This window comes from Ailuropoda melanoleuca, chromosome 14 (genome assembly GCF_002007445.2).
Source record: "Ailuropoda melanoleuca isolate Jingjing chromosome 14, ASM200744v2, whole genome shotgun sequence".
Taxonomy (NCBI): Eukaryota; Metazoa; Chordata; class Mammalia; order Carnivora; family Ursidae; genus Ailuropoda; species Ailuropoda melanoleuca.
In genome coordinates, this window is record NC_048231.1 from 55,355,397 (window position 1) to 55,373,934 (window position 18,538).

General features: G+C 38.6%; 1 protein-coding gene across 3 annotated transcripts in view; it reads left to right on the plus strand.

The window, feature by feature from the left end:
* The window catches only part of MYOM1 (myomesin 1), a 162,688-nt gene that overhangs the window by 108,195 nt on the left and 35,955 nt on the right, over nt 1-18,538 (plus strand). For all 3 annotated transcript variants that reach the window (XM_034642225.1, XM_034642227.1, XM_034642226.1), the window contains 3 exons: nt 1,070-1,196; nt 4,384-4,568; nt 6,734-6,848. In XM_034642225.1, coding sequence (XP_034498116.1) covers nt 1,070-1,196; nt 4,384-4,568; nt 6,734-6,848 — 427 coding nt within the window. The remainder of the gene's footprint in view (nt 1-1,069; nt 1,197-4,383; nt 4,569-6,733; nt 6,849-18,538) is intronic.

Genomic DNA, 18,538 nt, shown 5'->3' on the forward strand with positions numbered 1-18,538 from the left:
CCTGAGCACAGAGCCCGATGCAGGGCTCGATCCCAGGACCCTGAGATCATGACCTGAACTGAAATCAAGAGATGGACGCTTAACTGACTGAGCCACCTAAGTGCCTCCTTTTATTAAGCATTTTTAATGCTTAAAGGATTGTGTTTAGTCCACGGAGTTTTTCAAACTAATATATTCCATCATTTCTATTTTGCAAATGTTTTCACATTCATTATTTTATCACATATATTTACCGCAACCCAATTTCTTCTGAGGGGTATAGAAAACATTAGGTCACTCAATAAGGAGCAGAAAAATGACAAGATTTTGAATATTTTGATTCCTAGCTTAGAATTCTTTTAATTTTCATTTGTATAAGCATTAATTTTCTATTGCTAGGTAACAAATTACCACAAACTTTGTGACTTAAAACAACCAACATTTGTTATATCACAGTGTCCATGAGTCAGGAGTCCAGGCATGACTTAGATGTGTCTTCTGCTTGGGGTCTCACAAAGCTTTAATCTAGGTGTAAGCTGGGCTCACTCTTATCTGGAGCTGAGTTCCTCTTCCAAACTGATTCAGTTATTGGCAGAATTCAGTTCTTTCAGCTGTAAGTCTGGGGCCCTCTGCTTCTAGAGGCTGCCCTTCTCCAAATGTGAGTGGCTAGGCCGTTCACAATGTGGCATTTGCTCCTGCAAGGCCATCAGGACAGTGTTCTCATCATGAAAGTCCCAAACCCCATTTTGAAAGTTTTCATCTAATTAAATCAGGCCTACCCAGGATAATCTCCCTTTTGATGAACTAAAAAATCCACTGATTAGGGACTTTAATTACATCTGTAATATCCCCCCTCCTTTTCCATATGGTGGAACAACAATCACAGGACTGATATTCCAATACCTTTGCCATTTTCTCTTGGTTGGAAGCAGGTCACAGGCTTCACCCACACTCAAGGGGAGTAGATTACAAAAGGGTATGACTCATTGGGGGTCACTTCAGGGTCAACACAGGAAGTAAATAAATAAAATATTGAACAACTTTAAAAAATAAACCTGAATCAACATCCACTCTCTGTGATATGTTGCAGATTAGCAACTTGAAGGAAAACATGGTATATCAGTTTCAAGTGGCAGCCATGAACATCGCTGGGTTGGGAGAGCCTTCAGCAGTAAGTCAATGCTTCAAATGTGAAGAGTGGACCATTGCTGTTCCAGGTAAATCATGAAACCATTTCTCAGCATTGAGGCTTAGGGTTTCTTCCAAGAGAACCTACAACTTGGAAGTAAATTTAACTGTATATAGGCAGTTCCTAAGGGGAAAGAATTCTCTTGTCCCCTTATGTTTGCCTGAGATATTTTTATAATCCTATTAAATAGTAGATACCAATGTAAGACTAACTATAATTTCTTGTGCTTATATTCCAAATAAATCATAGTTATACCTCTGCTTGGAATAAGATTAACAGAAGCACAAAATCTGAGTTTCACATGATCATTTAAAAGGAATTCTAATTTTTGTTTGTGCTTCTTAAAGACCGTTAAAGGGCATCCAATTCATATCCCACAACAAAATGTCTCAAAAACTTTTTCCTGTACTCCCTAATTTTCATGCATTCTCCCACTGCGCTGGAACCTTTCATTTATCAACCTCCCCCAAACCTCTTTCTCCAAGCTCAGCCAATGTGGCTCCTCTTCCTTGTCTCTCTCCTCCCTTGCTGCTAGCTCCTTATTATATTATATAAGTGGACCTAATATGCCTGCCTAGGACTTAAGTGCTGGACTTTTCTCCACTTATCTTCCTCCACTTCCTTCTCCAGTCCTTTTGCTCTCTCTACACTTTTGTCTCAACTCTGCATCACAATAAATTTCATGAACCTGGCTGGAAATATTCTCCTTTGGAGGTTGCCATCGTGGGTGGTTGGATGAACAGGGAAGAAAATGTGGAAAAGGTGGAAACATACACACTAAGCTAATTAAAAAATTGAATACAAGCAAATTTACTAAGCCATTAAGTTTCAAACTAGCAACATTAATGTATTTGATGGGTGATTTTATTTTGCTTCCACCAGTGCCAACTTTACAGATCTAATGAGTGCCACAGGATGACTAGATTCTCCCACTTGGGTTTGATATTCAACATATGTAGCAACTGATACCGCACCAGTATGACCATATTAGAACACAAGGCCACACTGGAACATACTGGGTGGATCCAGTCCTGTCCCTGATGCCTCCCTCTTCCTCTATTTGAAACCCTAGTGCCCATGAAGAACCATCATTTGTGCCTTCACTTAGAGAGCTTCTGTTTGCATCACTTCTCGATCAAGTGTGAATAAAAAGATTACAAGAGAAACCCAAGAGAAGTTCAAGCACTCACTCAACTTCAATAAGTAAAAGAGGCGAACATGCTGCCTTTCCTTGTACCTCCTTTAGTCCAGTTGCTATTTCTTAAGCTCCTTCTCTCACCTACACAAAAGTGGATCTGTTTTTAAATTCTTGCAATTCCTGAATAAAGTTAAAATATGAGTGACTAGAGACTGAGAAATTCTGAGCAGGCCTGTGGAAAATGTTTTGACTGAAAGAGATAGAGTTAGCAAAAGAGGTTGCAGGGTGAGTGCTACCTGTTTGGATGCCTCATGGGGTTCTGCGGGTGGCACAAAAAATGACTTAAAAGCCCTTTGTGAAGCAGAACATGACACACTATTTTAAGGCATTGATGTTATTATTTAAATCTATTACTACATTATTTAAACCTCTTACCTTGTCAGAAGGCAAGGATGACACATACCTGTGACTGTTAAGCCAAGGGACAGGGCCACACAAATATTACCAATTGCAGAATGCCAAAGCATAGCATGGTAGAGTCTGTGTTTGTAGCTGGCTTTTAGGGCACTGTGAGTCAGTTCAGGTGATTTTGATCGGTTGGTTAGAAATCAGTTATTTAGGGGCGCCTGGGTAGCGCAGTCGTTAAGCGCAGTTGGCCTTCGGCTCAGGGTGTGATCCCGGCGGTCCGCGATCAAGTCCCACATCCGGCTCCTCTGCTGGGAGCCTGCTTCTTCCTCTCCCACTCCCCTGCTGTGTTCCCTCTCTCACTGGCTGTCTCTCTGTCACATAAATAAATAAAATCTTTTTTTAAAAATCAGTTATTTAAAAGAAAAAAAGGCCAAGAAAAAAGAAAATAAATATATCACCTACATAGCAGCTGGTGGTCACAGAAAGATGTGGGCGATCACTTAGTAGTTTGGGTTCTCCCAAGAGTGCAAAGAACACATGGGCAGGGAGGACATTTGGCTTTCTTCCTGAACAGGTTGATCAAGTTACTTGGTTTCTCTGAGTTTTCTGTTGTCTTAAGGATGAATAAGATAAATAAATACCTAGCAGTGTTTAGCTGGGACCCACAGGATCAATTGTATTTATTTTGGCGAAAGTTCTTTGTAAAATGTCATTGTAGTTTGTTTTTACTCCTAGATGGAATATGTGCTTTTATGGCAAAGATTTCCCTCCAGACAGAAACTATTTTGTAATATATTCCTTTTTATTGTAAAAGAAATATTACTATCTATATTCATATGCCATCAAATAGAGTTGCTTTCTTCATCCTAATTTGAGATTTAGGGGAATTTTCAGATTACCATCCAAAAATAATCTGGGGGCGCCTGGGTGGCTCAGTTGTTGAGTGTCTGCCTTCAGTTTAGGGCGTGATCCCAGAGTCCTGGGATTGAGCCCTGCATTGGGCTCCTCCACTGGAAGCCTGCTTCTTCCTCTCCCACTCCCCCTGCTTGTGTTCCCTCTCTCGCTGGCTGTCTCTCTGTCAAATAAGTAAATAAAATCTTTAAAAAAATAATAATAATAATCTGAAACTGAATCTGCAACCAAATTAACTGTTCTTTGTAAAAGATGAGGACCACAAGCCCCAGGACACCCTGAAGGCAAGTTTTCATCCAGCCTCTGGGGAGCCTTGAATTGGCTCTAACCTCCTGCTGCTCATAAAGGGACTTAGTAGGTTGATGTACCACCATTGAGGAGACTTGATAGAAAATGACCACAAAATACCTATTTCTCCAGGAATGGTAGATTTCACAGAAGAACACTGGATTCCACTTTAAGACTTCAGATGTGGTTCTAGATTTATACTTATTTGCGTTTTGTTATCTACGTTATGATTTTTTTTAAAGATTTTATTTATTTATTCGACAGAGATAGAGACAGCCAATGAGAGAGGGAACACAAGCAGGGGGAGTGGGAGAGGAAGAAGCAGGCTCCCAGGGGAGAAGCCTGATGTGGGGCTCGATCCCAGAACGCCGGGATCACGCCCTGAGCCAAAGGCAGACGCTTAACGCTGTGCCACCCAGGCGCCCCTACATTATGATTTTTATACGCTGATCTCTCTCTCTCTTTTCAGGACCCCCACACAATGTCAAATATAGTGAAGTCAGGAAAACCTCCTTGGTTCTGCAGTGGAAGCCTCCGATCCACTCTGGAAGGACTCCAGTCACTGGTTACTTTGTGGACTTGAAGGAGGCCCATGCCAAAGATGACCAATGGCGAGGACTCAATAAAGCAGCTATTAAAAACACGTACCTGAGGGTAAGAGGGTGCTCATATTTTGAGAAACCTTTTTTTTTTCCCAAAAAGAAGAAATGCTCCCCAAATGATATTAACTTTAAAGTTAGCAAGATAAACACATTTCTGCTGTGGTCTGTTTCATATATTGGGCTCCTGGTAAGTTTGCATTTGGCAGTGGTTGAGGTTGTGAGAAGTTTCTGATGCTTAAAGCAATTTGGTTATATTTAACCTGAATCCCTTAGCCTAGCTTCGGAAAACATCCACAAGCTCCCTCCTCTCTCTTCTTTCCCTCCTTGCCTCTCTTTACTCACATTTTTGTTATTCACAGTCTTAGAAGGGTGACTTTCACATTTCTTCCTCTGATTCTCTTTTATTCGAGGGTGGTTTTTTATTTGAGGGTGTTATGTTCATAGCATTCATGCCAGCAAGGCTGTACCTGCTAATTCCTCTGAGTCATGCTCTGTCTCACTTCACGGACTCCCTCATGCTTGTGCTCACGTGAGCTCTCAGAGGCTAGTGGAATGGGTTCACTCAACTCTTGACCTAATCCTCACCCTTATCTGAGTCTTTGCCTCCCAGATTCCTCTAAAGTGTTCTAATTGAGCAAAGTCCTAACTTCATCTACCAGAGACTGTTCCGCTAAATCCACTGAATCTCACTTGTAATAAATGGATATCTCAAAAGAATGCTTCCTGGGGCGCCTGGGTGGCACAGTGGTTAAGCGTCTGCCTTCGGCTCAGGGCGTGATCCCGGCGTTCTGGGATCGAGCCCCACATCAGGCTTCTCCCCTGGGAGCCTGCTTCTTCCTCTCCCACTCCCCCTGCTTGTGTTCCCTCTCTCATTGGCTGTCTCTATCTCTGTCGAATAAATAAATAAAATCTTAAAAAAAAAAAAAAAAGAATGCTTCCTCCTGTGGGTGACACATGGAGACCCTGAATCCACACGAGAGCTTCAGAAACTGTGGGGAATGTGATTCTGACTTTTATTACTTAGAACAAAGTGTGGCTTCACCACAGTCACACAGAAAGCAGCACAGTGCATATAGTTTGCAACCCTATCTGTTGGCAGAATAAGCCACTCCCTAGAGGGTGGGCCTTGGAAGATACTCAGAGTATAGTATGCCTGCTCTAAAAGTTCTCTCCCACTGAACTGTCACTGTGGACTAAAGTTTATACCATCTCTCAGCCTCTTTCCAGGGTTGAGCTATTTACTGTCCCCATAAAAAATATAAATATATCCTCCAAGACAGGTGACCTTTAAACATGCCATTTACTCATCTTAGCATGTGCCAGTGAGCTCCCCAGCCCCTTACAAAACCTTGAGGAGGTGGGAAAGGTCACATTTCATGGGCAAGAGAAAAAGGTGAAGGAAGGTCAGGAACTTAGCATGCTGTTTGATTGTCCAAATAAGTCAGGAGGCCTCTAGATTCAAAGAAACCCCCAAAGAACAGTGTAAAATAAAAGTCAGACACTATCCTAGATGGTGGTGTATGTATTTATGACCAGGATAACTTCCACATCTTCAACTTGCCACAGCACAGGATTCCAAGAGCTGAGGTTGAATTTGACTCAGGTTAAGCAAAACAAGGATGAGAAGCCAAGTAAAAAGGACCAGCAGCCCAGAAAAAATGGGTGGGAAGAAAAAATAATAGAGTTTAAACATTTCAAAGAATGGTTAAGTTGACTATTTGAAAAAAGAAAAAGAAGAAAGGCAAATATAGGAGAGGAGAGAGATTGACATTGAGGTTGTGTGTACCTCGCAAACCGGGAGGTGAATTTTCTGTAAGGAAGTTATCTTAGACTTTGTACACAGTGTTGAAAGTGAAAATGGACTTACTGACTTTTCTGATAATAAAACTGACACAGGCTCATGATGAAAAAGTCAAACGATACAGGCATAAAGAAGTAGAGCTGTCCTATAATCTTCATACCTATTGTGATATAGAGTCACTCTTCTGGATGTTTTATATTCAGAAAAATTTTAAGCCTGACGTGGAGAAAAAATGTACATGTTAAATAGTTTATACTGGAAAAAATGTTTAATCTGGTAACCTTAAGTGAGGACAGGAGATAAGAGTTCCAAGAGTGGGAGGAGTTAAGCTCTACAATGAAATTGTATGTACAAAGGAAGAGCATTCTGCTTAAATGACACAGAACACCCGTCATGTCTGTTCCTGCTTCTTCCAGGTACAAGGCCTCAAGGAGGGCGTCAGCTACGTGCTCCGTGTCCGAGCCGTCAACCAGGCGGGTGTTGGCAAGCCATCAGACCTTGCTGGGCCAGTTGTGGCAGAAACCCGTCCAGGTGGGCTTTTATGCTTTCATTAAAATGAATCTCATCTGTGTAAGATACGAAAGCAACATTCAATCTTACTTTCTGTGTTTTTCCTAATTTTCTAAATTATTGATGTATGCTCTCTGAATAGTTGATAAGCTTAGCCTGGAGACATGAGTCATTTATTGCATAACAATAGGCAGGGCTTAGTACTGGGCTCTACCAGGTTTGAAGTGATCCAGGGCTACTGTGGTCTACACCTAAAAACAGGGAAGTTCTTGATCAAATTCTGTTTCCTGGACTGACTCTTATTTCAAGAATACATTCCTGGGACATTATTTCTATTATTATACCATGGCCAGTAAGTCCTACAGGAACGTTTTCCCAGTTGTAGGAGAAGCTGAACAGCCCAGTGAACAAGGATGATTCTTAAATGAAAGCAGAATTTATGTAATTGTAGGTATTAAGTTAAGCAGGGGTCAGCAAAAGTTTTCTGTGAAGGACCAGATAGTAAATATCTTCAGCTCTGTGGCCATATGGTCCCTGTCACCATACTCAACTTTGCCATGGCACAAAAACGGCCATAGATAATACATAAAGTCATGAGCATGGCTATGTTCTAATAAAACTTTATTGTGCCAGTTATATACATTGAATACATATGAAATGTATACATTAATACATATGAAATGTATTATGAAATTTAAATTTTAAGTAATTTTCACATGCCTCAAAATATTAATTTTCTTTTGATTTTTTTTCAACTGTTTAAAAATGTAAAAACCATTCTTATCTTGCAGGCCATACAAAAAAGGCAACAGGCCAAATTTAGCCTGCAGGCCATAGTTTGCTAACCCCTGAGTAAAACTAAGAGCAGTTTTAACTGGATGATCTATAGAGTGGAAGGAACTTTCACTTCCCAGTTTCAAGAGATGCCATGATTGGACTAGGGAAGACAGTCTTCCCTTTATTATGTAAACAAACTTTACAGTTTTCACTGTGCAAATAGTTTCAGATTATTACATAATAATTATTTATTTTGCCATTTAATCTCTATTGCTTTTCAAAGTTATTATATATTTCAGAGCATAGAAGTTACATTAAAGAACACTGTAATGGTCAGCGTAGGGCATATAGGCAGTCATTTTGTATACTTTGTAAAGTGACAGGTGGTAACTAGGCCTATCAAGGTGATCACTTCATAAATATTGAATCACTATGTTATACACATGAAATTAATATAATATTGTGCCAATTATAAATCAATTTAAAAAAACTTTAAAAGCATTGGAAATGAAAGAGGATAAACAAGTATTAACCACTTATTTTAGGTTTGCCTTCATTCTAGTCCAAGCATGTTCACTTCAATCCATCTTGATTTTCAGATTAAAATAAAGTGTAGATATATAATGTGATATTTATTTTTATGATAAGGAAAGAAGGTAAACATAGAAACTTTTGCTCTCACTGCATATTACTTGAAAAGTATATCAAAAGTATTCTTTTAGGAAGTATCTACCCTTCTCATCCTATTACTTCATAACTTACTTTCAACTACTCTTATAACTACCCTCTAAGACCTGGGTGTGAGCAATAACCCTATACACAAGTGTGGAAGTTGTCTGGAGAAAGAGCCACACCTCATATAAGTACCTTTTGCAAAATTGCATGAGAAGACTGGAAAACGCTAGGCACATATACACCTGGTAAAAGGCAACACCAGGGTATATATTTGTTTAGAAATCAGACTCTGAATTCGCCACTTGTAAGGAAATAGAAACAAATGGACGTGCAAAAGGATCCCTCTGCAGACTCTTGTAAGAACAACATTTAGGTTACCATAGAGGTAAACTCTTAACCTAATCATCGATCAGTTAAAAGCATCCTTGAGGCAGTGGATTCCAAATGTGATTAACTGAAGAAAGGTTAAATTGAGTTCTCATTTTTTCATCCATAGCTCAGAATGGCAGGTGGCCAGGCAGGACATAAATAAAACTGCCACTATGGAAGTTTTACCACCAGAAAATGATCTTCTGATGAGCTCGTGGGCGAAGAGTTTTGTTTCACTGATTTGGAAGTCATTTTCTGTGGCCATTCTATTCCCAGAATATAACTACAAAGAACAGCTGCAGACACTGATCCACAAAACAGCACCAGATGAAGCCACCCTCGGCTCACAGCCTAGGAAAGAATCCGAGGGTGCACAAAGTCAAAGCCCTCAGGAGACACATGGACCTGTTCATATGCAACAGGCACATTCATTCTTGGGACATACATTTCTTAAGCAGCTACGATAGTCAGCTCAATGTGTGTGGGCAACAGGAGCAGAGGAATATGATATCACTGTGTACCAGGCCTACAATCTAGGTGGAAAACTCAGAGCTTACAACATGGTGTGTGGTGAGAGCTATGATAGATGTTCATAAAATATTTCTCATACCTGAATAGGCTGTAAACTGGGGTTTCATAAGTCCCTGTAAAAACCTACATGTCACGTAAAGTTGTCTGTATTTAATAATTTTCTTAAATACCAATATTTTACTTTAACCCAGCTATTTATTTTATGTTAGAATGGATAGGGCAAGGGTGGGGAGGCATGTTATCAATTTCAAGATTTGGGATGTGAAATTTGGATTGCTACTGCAGAACAACTTGTTTTGGAATGTACTATTAAAATTTCAGAAAATAAAGCTCATCGTGTAACAGCAAGCCTCAAATAGGTCTAACAAGATATCACAAGTGTAATCTGAATTTGAGTTGAAAGTTAACTTAATCCACCAGGGTTGGGAAGATCACTGGTCTCCCTTTGAAGTCAATGAATATGCCAGAAGATGTAGCTCAGCCCCTGCCAGAATGTCCAATTGTTCTGCCAATGAGGATCCAGAAAGATAGACGCAGGGTATCATGCTTTACCAAGAAATCTAGTTAAGTTTAAAAAGCCTATAGGGGCGCCTGGGTGGCACAGCGGTTGAGCGTCTGCCTTCGGCTCAGGGCGTGATCCTGGCGTTACGGGATCGAGCCCCACATCAGGCTCCTCTGCTATGAGCCTGCTTCTTCCTCTCCCACTCCCCCTGCTTGTGTTCCCTCTCTCGCTGGCTGTCTCTATCTCTGTCAAATAAATAGATAAAATCTTAAAAAAAAAAAAAGCCTATAAGAAGAATAAGCTGGAAAATATTTAGTGTAGATTTGTTGGTATATAAAAGGTACTTCTTTTCTTGATATTTGATATTTTTCAAGTAGTGTTCTTGTTGATTGGATCAAGCCTGGGGTGGGGAGGGAGGCGGAGGCAAGGTGAGCCAGATCAAAGGGCAGATAAAAGAGAGACCTGCCAAGGTGTGGCAGGTGATCTGGAGGGCAACAAATGACTGGCGGTATGGGCTTCAGGTATTCTTACCAGAGGCTCAGCAGCAGGCAGGAGAAGGCAGGTGATGGACAGGAGGGCCCAAACACAAGGCAGAGTCCCAAGCAGAAACTGATTACCAGAAGTTAGGACTTGGTCACTAGGAGCAAGGCAGGTTAGAAGAACCCAACACTAGAGGGAATGATTGAGTTGACAACTTGCTAACCAATTCCAGTTTCTGAAAACTGGTTGGTCACAGAACCTGGCAGGACTGAGGATGCAAAGATGTGCTCAGTCGCCTAGACGTGGAGTCTTCAAGGATTCAGAGCAGGAAGCCAGGCTAACTGTTCAGCTCGACTGGCTTCATTTAGAAAATTTTCCTTGTTTTTGTTTATTAACTGTTCTCTTTCACCCATTAATACAGTAGTCCTCAAGCTCGCTGTACATGAGCCATGCCAGGAACCTTTTTTGAAAATACTGACTCCATCCAGACTCCACTGCAGACCTATCAGAATCTCCAGGATGGAGCCTGGGCATAGGTTCATTTTTGTTTGTTTTTTTAGCCACTTGGATAATTCTAGCATGAAACCAGGGTTGTGAACTTTGCTTTACCCTGTGGGCTCCTTCAAAACAGGAACTGTCTGTCTTTTCTCCCTGTATGCGAGAGCCTAGTACCTGGTGTGTGGTAGTCATTTATTAAATGAAAAAAATAATGAATGACTACCATGTTTTGTCCAGTGAGTATGACTCTGTTTTATAGCCACAGTGTGTATTTTGTAATGGAGGCCACAATGTGGGTACCAAAGTGGTAGGTCAGCCTGCAGTTTTGGACTTAAACATAGGGGAACTAAGTATCACATGTGACTGATTACATTAATTCAATTCTATCTGCTTCTATTCTGTCCGTTCTCCAGTTTTTTAAACATCGCACACACACAAACACACACACACACTCACACACACACCCTGGAGAAGGACAAATAACTAAAGCTTGTGAAAACCATCTATTAATGCTAATGTAGAAGACTAAATTATATGAGAAAAAATTTGTATCTCAGATTATGAAATATATAGGAATATGAACAGTTTACTGTGATTTCATGTTAGCTTTCAAATTTTATTTTTTTTAATCATTTTTTTGGAGAGTAGAGGCAGTTAATTTCCAAATCATTCATTTTAGCCCTGGGCTGTACCTTAACTCATTCCCATACTGGGTGTGGTGGCAAGCCTGAGGGACCATTAAAATGCCATTCCATACAATCTGGTATCCCCGTGTGTTCATACTTGTGTAGGGTAGGGTTGAGGCAGCAGACTCAAGACAACTCTTTTTCAGTCCTTTTTAGACCAAAATAATCTTTCATTTTCTATAGCCAGATCTCCTGTGTTCTTACCTGAATTTTTCATATTCTTGAGCAGATTCAAAGGTTGTTTTTGAGAAAATCTAGGTCCTGACAGATTTTGCTCCAATTTTCCAACCCAACTCTGGGAGAGTGGGATAGCCTTTCATATAGATGAGAATATCCATAGGGAAGCCTTGACTTTAACAGCGAATATCAGATTTACTGCCTGACAGTTAAGTACCTGAACCATTTTGATCATACATTAATCAACTTTAGAGAGTATAGCTCTTCAGATGGTTATGAGTTCAACCATGAAGTGACAGTAGCTCAGTGCTTGGCAAAAGCTCACTTAGGCCATGGGACATTCTAAAAAGAAAATTTGAGGATGTTGTAATTATACCTTTCTTAACTCTGACACTGTACCAGGTCCATCTACACAGGCATTGTTCAATGGATTAGCCTGGGGCCTATTAGAAATGCTGGCATTATGTTAACTAACTAGAATTTAAATAAAAACTTGAAACAAGACAAAAAGAAAAAAGAAAAAAAAGAAATGCTGGCATTATATTTGCTTTTGTTTTTTCTAGAGTATTTATAAAAAGAATCATCCATTTGAATATCATATATCTTTCTAAAAATTGCTATAGAATTTTTTGCCCATTATATTTTAAGAACTCCTTTATTTAAGGAATTCCACTATTGAACTTCCTCTTAGATTTTACTATGTGGAAAAGTTAGCTCTCCCAGTTGAACATAGTTACTTCCTTCATCATACAAAGAGGAATATATAAGCCAACGTGTCCTTCCTTTTCAGATACAAGAAATGCTGAGCTCATTTTTAAGTTGTTTAATCTGCTTTTAAATTTTCCAAAAGATGTCTTTTTGTTTTAAACTCCTCACATTTATTCTTTGTTGTCCTATACAATTTCTTTAAAGTATTTTCCCCAAATGCTATTTTCTCTGTAAAGCCAGAACACGGGAAGAGTCTACCTTTTTTCCAAAGGCAATCTCAATTCAGTCTCCCATTATAGTATGATTGTAAAATACTTGGCTTTCTAACTCACTCTATAAATATCTTTATTCAAAGAACTATGTTAACACATTAATTAAAACTAAATTGTAGTGGAAAGCTTTGAAACTGAAAAGCATTCAAAGATTGGATGGTATCAGCATTGTAATCAATGTGACAAATAAGGACAAGCTATAAGTAGTTGCATGATCATTTTAAGACAATAACCTTGTTTTCTGTTTACACAATGATATTTTTAAACTTATTTGTAGTTACTTTGACTAAGCACTATATTCTAATGAGAATTGTTATGGAGCTCAAGAAATAGGCTTACATAGCTAGTGTTTGAAATATTTGCAGTGAATTGATTTTTCAAAAGCTTGAGATTATGATTACTGTTAGAGTGATTCTTTGTGCCAGTCAACACATAACTGATTTGTCATGGAAGAGATCAAGCTTTGGAATCTGAGTGTAAAGTTAAGGAGGAAACCCACTGTGACTAGAATATTTTCTTATTGGTACTTTCATTTCATCTTGTCTGTTTATCAAAATATTGGTGTTATACTTAAGTATAACTTTAATAAGACAAGTTCAAATCAGGTAAACATTGCAATTCTAAACTGACATTTTTATTTTAAATCTGTTTTTTCAGTCCAGTCCCTTGCACACGTAAATATGTATGGAAAATGTGGAAGACAAAATCCCAGCCCTTTTAGATTTTAGTCTTATTGTTGATAAATTAAATACCAGTGCAACTTTTTGAAAAATGAAAATCCAATCAAATGCAAGTCTTAGCGAGTATCTCTTTTTAAACATTAAGTGCCAAATATAGTTTTATTTTTTATTTTTCCTTTTATTTATGTAAATCAACCAAGAGCACTCACTATCGCCATAATTATGTATGCATAATTTTTTAAAGATTATTTATTTATTTGAGAGATAGAGAGCGCACACAAGCTGGAGGAGGGGCAGAGGGAGAGGGAGAAGCAGGCTTCCTGCTGAGCAGAAAGCCCCATGCGGGGCTCCATCCCAGGACCCTGGGATCATGACCTGAGCCAGAGGCAGTCACTTTAACAGACTGAACTGCCCAGGCACTCTTGTATGCATAATTTCTTAAATAAAATTCAAGTTAGGTAACATATAGTGTATTATTGATTTCGGGAGTAAAATTTAGTGATTCATCACTTACATATAACACCCAGTGCTCAACCCAACAGGTGCCTTCCTTAATGCCCATCACCCATTTAGCCCATCCTGCTACCCACCTCCCTCCAGCAACCCTCAGTTTGTTCTCTATAGTTAAGAGTCTACTATGGTTTGCCTCCCACTATGTTTTTATCTCATTTTATTTTTCCTTCCCTTCCCCTATGTTCATTTGTTTTGTTTCTTAAATTCCATATATGAGTGAAATCATATATTTGTCTTTCTCTGACTTACTTCACTTAGCATAATACTTTCTAGTTCTATCTACATTGTTGCAAATGGCAAGATTTCATTCTTTTTGATTACCAAGTAATATTCCAGCGTGTGTGTGTGTGTGTGTGTGTGTGTGTGTGTGTGTATACCACATCTTCTTTATCCATTCATCAGTCAGTGGACATTTGGTCTCTTTCCATAATTTGGCTGTTGCAGATAATGCTGCTATAAACAGTGGGGTGCATGTGCCTCTTCAAATTAGCATTTTTGTATCCTTTGCATAAATCCCTTGTAGTGCAATTGCTGGGTCATAGGGTAGTTCTATTTTTAACTTTTTGAAGGACCTCCATACTATTTTCCAGAGTGGCTGCACCAGTTTGCATTTCCACCAACAGTGCAAAAAGGTTTCCCTTTTGGGTGCCTGGGTGGCTCAGTCAGCTAAGTGTCCAACTCTTGATTTCAGTTCAGGTCAGGATCTCAGGGTTGTGAGATCGAGCCTAGCAACGGGCTCTGCACTGGGCGTGGAGCCTGCTTAAGATTCTCTGTCTCCCTCTTCCTTCCCCCACCTCTCTAAAAAAAGGGTGGGGGGTTTCCCCTTTCTCCCCATCTTTGTTTCTTGAGTTGTTAATTTTAGCCATTCTGATAGGTGTGAGGTAGTATCTCATTGTGGTTGTGATTTGTATTTTCTTGGTGATGAGTGATGTTGAGCATCTTTTCATGTGTCTGTTAGCTATCTAGATGTCTTCTTTGGAAAAATGTCTACTCATGCCTACTCATGTATGCATAAATGTAAGAAATGTCCATGCCTCTCTTTTCTACCCTATACAGATATTGTCTACCATGTATTTTGACATGATTGATCAAGAAAAGTTTCACGATAAGGAAACTCTTTTAGATACTAGCTGACATTACATCTAATCCTTCCATTTTGTCTCCTCAGGCAATCACTTAATTTCAAATTATAAATTTTAATCTAAGACTTTCAAAAAATTAACCACACTTTTTTCTAAAAGTTTAAATTATTGTATTTCTAATATTAGAACCCAGCTATAAGGTAATAATGTAATACTCACAGGTTAAGGTGGAAATGTATGTATCACTTGAGACTTTAAAAATAATATATTTTGTTTCACTTCATATTTTCACAAAAGATCTCCAACTACTTTACAAAAGTTAATTTTCCAAAAGAATTCAATGAGATAGCTTTATATTCTTCTCTCAGTAACTGAGACAGTTGAGACAGCAACTAAGCAGAGTTTTTCTATTCTCCAAGTTGCATGAGTTTGGGACCAAATTTGGCCATTCAGAAACCTGGACAGTGCCACAGCACAGCCATGCATTGCAGCAGGGCCAGACAGCAGCCCCGCCCACACTGAGCTGCAGACACAGAGCTGCCACAGCATGTAGGTACATGCAGTCCACACAGTGGGTGCCCCTTGATCACCCAGCTCTGGCAGTCAGAGGAGTTTGCACTTCTGCGCTCCACAAGACATTTTCTGCACAAGTCCACTCCTTCAAGACTAGGAGAGGTAGCTGATTTACCTAATACACAGAAACAAACACAGAGAGTCAGGAAAAAATGAAAGGACAGAAGAATATGTCCCAAATGAAAGAACAAGACAAAACATCAGAAAAAGACTGAAGATAAGCACCTGATACAGAGTTTAAGATAATGATCATAAAGATGTTCACCAAACTCAGGTGAAGAATGGGTTAACACAGTGAGATCCTCAACAAAGAGACAGAAATATAAGAAAGTACCAAATAGAAGTTACAAAGCTGAAGAATACATTAACTGAACTGAAAAATACACTAGAGGGATTCAACAGCAGACCAGATAAAGCCAAAGATCAGATCAGTGAGCTGGAACAACGCAATAGAACTGATGCAGACAGGGGCACCTGGGTAGCTCGGTTGTAGAGCCACTGACTCTTGGTTTTAGCTAAGGTCATGATCTCATGGATCATGGTATTGAGCCCTGGGTGGGCTCTGCACTCAGTGGGGAGTCTGCTTGAAGATTCTCTCCCTCTGCCCCCCAACTCATGTGTTGTCTCTCTCTCTCTAATAAATAAATAAATAAATAAATCTTTTAAAAAAGAACTCCCCCAGACATAGTAGTAAAAGGAAAAAAGAACTTAAAAATATGAACATAACTTAAGGGATCAAGAGCAGTAGCATTTGCAGTCCTGGGGTGCCAGAAGGAAAAGAGAGAGAGAAAGGGCTGTAAAATGTATTTGAAGAAATATGGCTGCAAACTTTCCTAATCTGAGGAGGGAAACAGACATACAGGTTCAGGAAGCCCAGAGAGTTCCAAATAAAATGAACCTAAAGAGGTTCACACTAAGACATATTATAATTAGAAGGATAAAAGTTAAAGGGAAATTCTTAAAAGCAGCAAGAGCAAACCAGCTTCTTATATACAGGGGAAACCCCATAAGGCTATCGAGAGAGTTTTCAGCAGAAACTTTGCAAGCCAGAAGAGAGTGGCATAACATACTCAAAGTGCTAAAAGGAAAAAACTCCCAACCAAGAATTTTCTACCTGGCAATGTTATCATTCAGAATTGAAGGAGAGATTAAGAATTTTCCAGATACGCAAAAGCTGAAGGAGTTCATTATCACTAAACTGGCCTTACAAGAAATGTTAAAGAGCTTCTCTAAACCAAAAAGAAATGGCACTAATTAATAACGAGAAAATATAAGGAAGTAAAAATCTCACTGGGAAAGGTAAATATAAAATATATAAAGACAGTGGATCAATCCCTTATAAAGCAAATTTGAAGGTTAGAAGACCAAAAAAAAAAAAAGTAAAATAAATTTAAAACCACAGTAATTAGTTAAGGGATGCATAAATAAAAAGATGTAAAATGTGACATCAAAAATAAAAATGTGTGGGTGAGAGAAAAATGTACAGTTTTGGAATGTGTTCAAATTTAAGTTGCTATCAAGTCAAAACATACCGTTACATACATAGGTTATATGTGAACTTCACAGTAACTACAAAGCAAAAAATTATAGTAAGTATATAAAGAAAATGAGAAAGGAACCTAAAGATTACACTGAAGGAAGCCACCAAACTACAAGGGAAGAGAGAAAAAGAAGAAGAAAGGAACAGAGAGGAACTACAAAACAACCAGAAAACAATTAACAAAATAGTAATAAGTACATACCTATCAATAATTACTTTAAATGTAAGTAGACTAAACTCTCCAATCAGAAGATACAGAATGGCAGAATGGCTAAAAAAATCAAGGCCCATTTATATGCTGTGTACTAGAGACTCATTTCAGATCTAAAGACATACACAGACTGAAAGTGAAGGAATGGAAAAAGACATTCCATACAAATGGAAATGAAAAGAAAGCCAGAGTAGCAATACCCATACCAGACAAAATAGACTTTAAAACAAGGACTGTAATAATAGACAAGGGCATATAATCATAAAAAGGTCAATCCAACAAGAAGACGTAACATTTATAAATATATATGCACCCAATATAGGGGCACCAAGATATATAAAGCAAGTATTAACACCTGAAGGGAGAAACTGACATCAATACAATAGTAGTAGGGGACTTTAACACTCCCACTTACACCAATGGCTAGATCATCCAAACAGAAAATTAATAAGGAAACATCAGCTTCAAATGATACATTAGACTAGAGGGACTTAATAGATATATACAGAACATTCCATTCAAAAGTGACAGAATAAACATTCTTCTCAACTGCACATGGAGCACTCTCCAGGATAGATCACATGTTAAGTCACAGAACAAGTCTCAATAAATTCAAGAGCATTGAAATCACATCAAGTATTTTCTGTGAGCACAGTGTTGTGCAACTAGAAATCAACTATAAGAAGACTGGAAAAACCACAGAAATGTTTGAGATTAATCAACATGCTGCAGAACAACCATTGGGTCATCAAGATAATCAAACAAAATCAATAAAAAATACCTAGAGACAGTGAAAACAGAAATTACATACCTAAACCTTTGGGATGATACACAAAAGTGTTTCTAAGAGGAAATACATAGCAATACAGGCGTACCTCAAGAAACAAGAAAAATCTCAAATAAACAATTTAACTTTACTCCTAACAGCTGGAAAAAGAACCAATGAAGCCTAAAGTCAGTAGAAGGAAGGGAATAGTAAAGATTAGAGTGGAATAAATGTAATAGAGACTAGAAAAAAAAATGGGAAAGATCAGTAAAACTGAGAGCTGGTTCTTTGAAAAGGTAAACCAAATTGACAAACCTTCAGCTATACTCACCAAGAAAAAAATAATGGAGAAGACTCTAATAAACAAAATCAGAAATCAAAGAGGAGAAGTTACAACTGACACCACAGAAATATGAAGGATCATAAGAGACAATGAACAATTATACACCAACATAGAGCACCACCTAGAAGAAACAGACAAATTTCTCAAAACATACAATCTTCCAAGACTGATTCATGAAGCAGTAGAAAATCTGAATATACCAATTACTAGTAAGGAAATTGAATCAGTAATCAAAAAATTCTAAACAAACAAAAGTCCAGGACAAGAGCAGCTTCACTGGTGACTTCATCAAACATTCAAAGATCTAATACCTATCTTTCTCAAACTC